Raw genomic sequence first — 5,143 nt, forward strand, 5'->3', positions numbered from 1 at the left:
CCCCATCGATTGAAGGGCCAGCTTACCATGAAATGATGAAGTTCTTCGGCAGGTAGGTTAATGATCGGAGCATGCTTCTGGCATTTTTCGCAGGTCTTGACCTTTTTGCTGCTGTCTTCCCATAGTGTGGGCCAGTAGAAACCTGCTCTGAGAATTTTATGTGCTAAGCTGCGAGCTCCGGTATGCATTCCGCATATGCCTTCGTGGGCTTCAGATAAAATAAGGTCGGCTTCATCCCTGTCTAAACATTTTAAGAGCGGTCGGAGTAACCCCGCCTATATAAAGTGTTATTTAGTAACGTGAAAAAAGATGCTTGTCTCTTAAACTTTTTCTTGTCTTGGATTTCATCGGGAACAGATCCATGTCTGAGGTAATGGAGATAAGCATTTTGCCAGCTATCTTTGTTTAAAGTGGTTAAAATGCTCACTGCATCGATGCTTGGTTTTTCTAAAGTTGATTGCAATAGTTTGGCAGTGTGTGCTTGTGTTGTTGCTAACTTTGACAAAACATCTGCTCTATGATTTTGTTCTCTAGGTATATGATGTATTGTAGCGTTCAGAAAGTTTGCTAAGAGTTGTTGAACAACATCTAAATATTTTTGCAAAATCTGATCCTTTACCTGGAAAGTTCGGTTGACTTGTTGAACAACTAATAAAGAGTCACAGAGTATTGTTAAGTTTTTAATGTTTAGATCGGCTGCTAACCTTAGCCCTGTAATGAGAGCTTCGTATTCCGCTTGGTTGTTGCTGGCTTTGAAGGAAAAGCGGAGGGAGTGCTCTAGGACTATGCCGTCTGAACTTTCCAGTAGTATGCCTGCTCCCGATCCCTGAGTGTTTGAGGCACCATCAACAAACAAGGTCCATTTCTGATCTACCTGTTCTGGGTGTGAGCTTGTTAATTCTGCGACAAAGTCGGCTAACCATTGTGGTTTGATGGCGCCGCGTGGTTGGTATGAGATGTCAAACTCGGAAAGTTCGATAGACCACTTGATTAACCGGCCGGCTAGCTCGGGCTTGCTGAGTATTTGACGAAGCGGGTAGTCTGTTCTGATGATGATTGTGTGGCTTTGAAAATAAGGTCGGAGTCGTCTTGCGGAGAAGATCAGGGCTAGGGCGAGTTTTTCGAGCCTTGGGTAGCGGAGTTCTGCACCCTGTAATGACTTGCTAATAAAGTAAACCGGTCTCTGTTGGTTATCTTCCTCTGTAATGAGAACAGAACTAATTGCCACGTCAGTAATAGATAAATACAAATATAGTGGTTTGCCGAGTTTGGGTTTTTGCAAAATTGGTGGTTTTGAAAGGATTTGTTTTAAATCGGCAAATGCTTTTTCACAATCTTCGTTCCAACTAAAAAATCTGTTATCTTTTTTTAGACATTGAAAAAAGCTGTGTGATTTAGATGCCAAGCCTGGGAGGAATCTTGACAGGGCTGCTAATCGGCCTGTTAGACGCTGCACTTCTTTTATGCTCCTGGGACTTTGCATGTTAAGTATTGCTTGACACTTTTCAGGGTTTGCCTCAATGCCTCGATTTGTTAGGATAAAGCCGAGGAATTTGCCTCCTCGGACGCCGAAAGCACACTTCTCGGGGTTCAGCCTCATGTTATACTTTCTGACTTGTGCAAATATCTCCTCGAGGTCTTGTATGTGAGAGGAGCCGTCCTTTGTTTTGACGACCATGTCATCTACGTATACTTCAATGTTCCGGCCGATTTGTTCCTCAAAGACTTTGTTCATGAGCCGCTGATAAGTTGCACCTGCATTCTTTAATCCAAAAGGCATAACATTATAACAATAGTTGCCGTATTCAGTTATAAATGCTGTTTTTTCCTGGTCTGACGGGTGCATAAGGATCTGGTTATAACCAGAGTATGCATCCATGAAGCTCAAGGTACCATAACCGCATGAACTGTCAACCAAGGTGTCAATGTTCGGCAGAGGATAAGCATCTTTAGGGCAGGCCTTATTTAAATCAGTAAAGTCGACGCACATGCGCCATTTACCGTTTTTCTTTTTTACCATGACGATGTTGGCTAACCATGTCGTGAAACGGAGCTCTCTGATGAACTCGGCATCAATGAGTTTCTTGACTTCTTCGACGGACGCTGATCGCTTCTCGGCTCCGAGGTTTCTTTTCTTCTGGCAGACCGGCCGAGCTGTAGGGTTGATTTGTAGTTTGTGCGTGATTACTTCTGGGTCTATCCCCGGCATATCTCCTGAAGTCCAAGCAAATAGGTCGGCATTTTGGCATAAGCATTTTATCAGGTTTTGCTTTTCCTCTCCGGTGCTAGATGTTCCGATGAATGTGAATTTTGTAGGATCCTCTTTGAGGATAACCTTTTCTAGCTCTTCGTTTGGGGTTGGGCGATCTTCAAAGTCGGCCCTAGGATCAAGCTCGTTTAGCAGTGGTCTCCCAGGTTGTATAGAGTGAACACGTGCCTGGGCGCTTCTTTTGACTGGCTTGAGGCTGGAATTGTAGCATTGCCGTGCTTCGTGAAGGTCGCCATGTACAGTGGCGATTATATTATCCTGCACAGGAAACTTGATACAAAGATGAAAAGTGGAAACAATAGCAGCAAATCTGTTTAAAAAGGGTCTTCCTAATATGAGATTATAAGGACTGGAGCAATTAACCACGAGATACTGTATATCCTGTGTCTTAGTTAGGGGTTGCTCACCGAGTGTGGTCTGTAACCACACAGATCCGAGTACAGGTACTCGTTCACCTGAAAATCCGACTAGATCTCCTGAGTAATTTTGCATGATATGGGTGCTTAGCTTCATTTTCTGGAATGTAGTGAAGAATAGTACATCGGCGCTGCTCCCAGGATCAAGCAGCACTTTCCGAACAATAAGGTCTCCCAACTGAATTGAGATCACCACGGGATCATCATAGTTCGTATGGTTTGACTTAAAATCAGAACAACCAAAAGTCATCTCAGGGATGTCCGAGGTTGGTTGAGATTGGACAGAAGAGTGTTCGACCGCCAACATGGCCCGGTATGTCCGTTTTCTTGCCGAGTTTGTTTCTCCTCCGCCGGCATATCCTCCTGAAATACAGTTAATGATTCCTCTGGGCTGAGCCGGTGCTTTGTCCTTTTCTTTGGATGATGAAATTGTCACGGGTTGGTCGGAGCTTGTACGTTTCTGCATATGTCCTGCAATGAATTTATCAAGGTGTCCTTGCCGCGCCAAGCGTTCTAATAGATCCTTGGCGATCACACATTCATCTGTAGTGTGACCATGCTTTTGGTGAAAGCTGCAATACTTCGATTTGTCTACATTCTTTGGCTCGGGGTAGTTGCCGGCTTTACGGGGTGGCTTGATGAGCTTGGAGTTTAAAATTTCTTTGATAATGTCGTCCCTTTTGGCGTTGAACTGAGTGTAGGACTCGTATCGCGGCACAGGCTTAAAGTTCTTCTTGCTCTCCCGAGGTTTATCCTCATCTTTCAGGAAGGGAGACTTTTCTGCTCGTCGGGCCTGTCGAAGCTCTTCGATGTCTATTTGCCCCTTAGCTTTCTCTCTAAACTCGGCCAAGGTCTTTGGCTTGGCTACTGCAATTGTTTCTTGAAATTTGCCAGGTCGGAGGCCGCTTTTAATTGCATGCAAGTGGACCTCTGGGTGTAGATCAGGAATTTGCATGGCGACTTTCGTGAAACGGGTAATATAATCCTTTAGACTTTCCTGTGGACCCTGTTTGATTGTAGTCAGGTAGTCGGAATCATGCAAGTAAATTGCCGATGCCGCAAAATGTTGTTCGAATTGCTTTGCTAGCTCCTGAAAGCGTGAAATGGAATCTGCAGGTAAAGAGCAAAACCAGTCAAGCGCGGGTCCGTCTAAAAAGGAAGGAAAACAACGACATAAAATGGGGTCGGATGCCCCATTGACAATCATAATAGATCTAAATTTTTTGATGTGCTGCTTAGGATCCCCTAGCCCATCGTATGGGGTCAGTGTTGTCGTAACGTGAATTGTCGTGGTAGTTGGAAATTCATGATATCGGCCGTAAAAGGCCCCGCCGAATTGTCGGGCTGGTCATCATCATCCTCGGGTATTGCATCCTCGTCCCGATTGTCAGCGTCGTCGTCTTGAGGTGTTTCCGAGACATGAGTCGGTTCGGAGCGTCGGTCATCATTTTCCTGGTGCTCGCGGCGATCATTGTTATGTTCCAGTCGGGCGTTAGCTAATTGTTGAATCTGTTGTTGCATTCTTTGATTCTCTTCCGTCATGCGCTGGTTTGCTTCAGCCATGCGTTGATTCGCCTGCTGGAGCTCAGTTACCATCCGGAGCAGTTCGGCCGGGGTGGGGGGAGGGACATCGGCCATCGTCAAACGTCAGGGTTTCAAGGCTTTCGTGGAAGGAAATTTCACACGAAAGGCCCTTCTTCTAGCGCCAATCTGTTCTTGCCTGAATGAAGTGGAGGTATAACTCGGTTCTTTGACGAAGGTCGGCGGCTCCTCCTTAGTGAATATAATATACGTCGGTCGGCTGGAGCGGGGGGTCGGGTACCTGCAAAGGCACTCCGATGCTTAAGTTAGTAGTGTAATATGTGATACGAATGCTTTCATGAAAAGATTAGCTTACCTTTAGTTGTTTCCTCCTTCCTTTATATCCATGAGGACGAGGTTATAACGTCTGAGAATTGATTGGGTATCCGAACAGATGTGGTTGTAACGTCTGAGAATTGATTGTGTATCTGACGTTACAAACGATGATTAATGCTGTCCTTTAAGAAAAAGGTCGGTTGCCGAGGATCATACGTTGCCGAGCTCATAACTCGTAACCGATGTTTACTGGCTTCTGCTGAAGGATAAGTCCCTGTCTGATCTGAAAGAAAAATTTGCTGAGATTGAAAGTGAATTGAAGAATGAGAAAGAAGGTCGGGAGAAGACACAAAAATTATTGGCGAAAAAGGAAGAGGATCTGATTAGTCTAAGCAATCAAGTTATTGAACTGACTTCCAAGATGAAAGAAATGGAAGGTGCTAAGCAGGGTGATATTTTGGATGCATTTGCGGAGGGGTTTGAGCGAGCTGTTACTCAAGCCAAGTTTCTTGTACCTGAGGCAGACTTCTCTGCCATGGAGCCTGGAAAAATTGTTCGTGATGGCGAGCTTGTTGATGATGAGGAAGGTGCCGAGGAAGGC

At 45.1% G+C, this 5,143-nt stretch overlaps 1 protein-coding gene across 1 annotated transcript; it reads right to left on the reverse strand.

Annotated features, from left to right (window-relative positions):
• Positions 1-250: 250 nt before the first annotated feature.
• Positions 251-3,892, reverse strand: LOC130962453 (uncharacterized). The gene has a single exon (XM_057888664.1). It carries the CDS (start codon positions 3,890-3,892, stop codon positions 251-253), a length of 3,642 nt encoding a protein of 1,213 aa, XP_057744647.1.
• Positions 3,893-5,143: the final 1,251 nt, after the last annotated feature.

Source organism: Arachis stenosperma, chromosome 2, assembly GCF_014773155.1.
Source record: "Arachis stenosperma cultivar V10309 chromosome 2, arast.V10309.gnm1.PFL2, whole genome shotgun sequence".
In the NCBI taxonomy this organism is placed as follows: domain Eukaryota; kingdom Viridiplantae; phylum Streptophyta; class Magnoliopsida; order Fabales; family Fabaceae; genus Arachis; species Arachis stenosperma.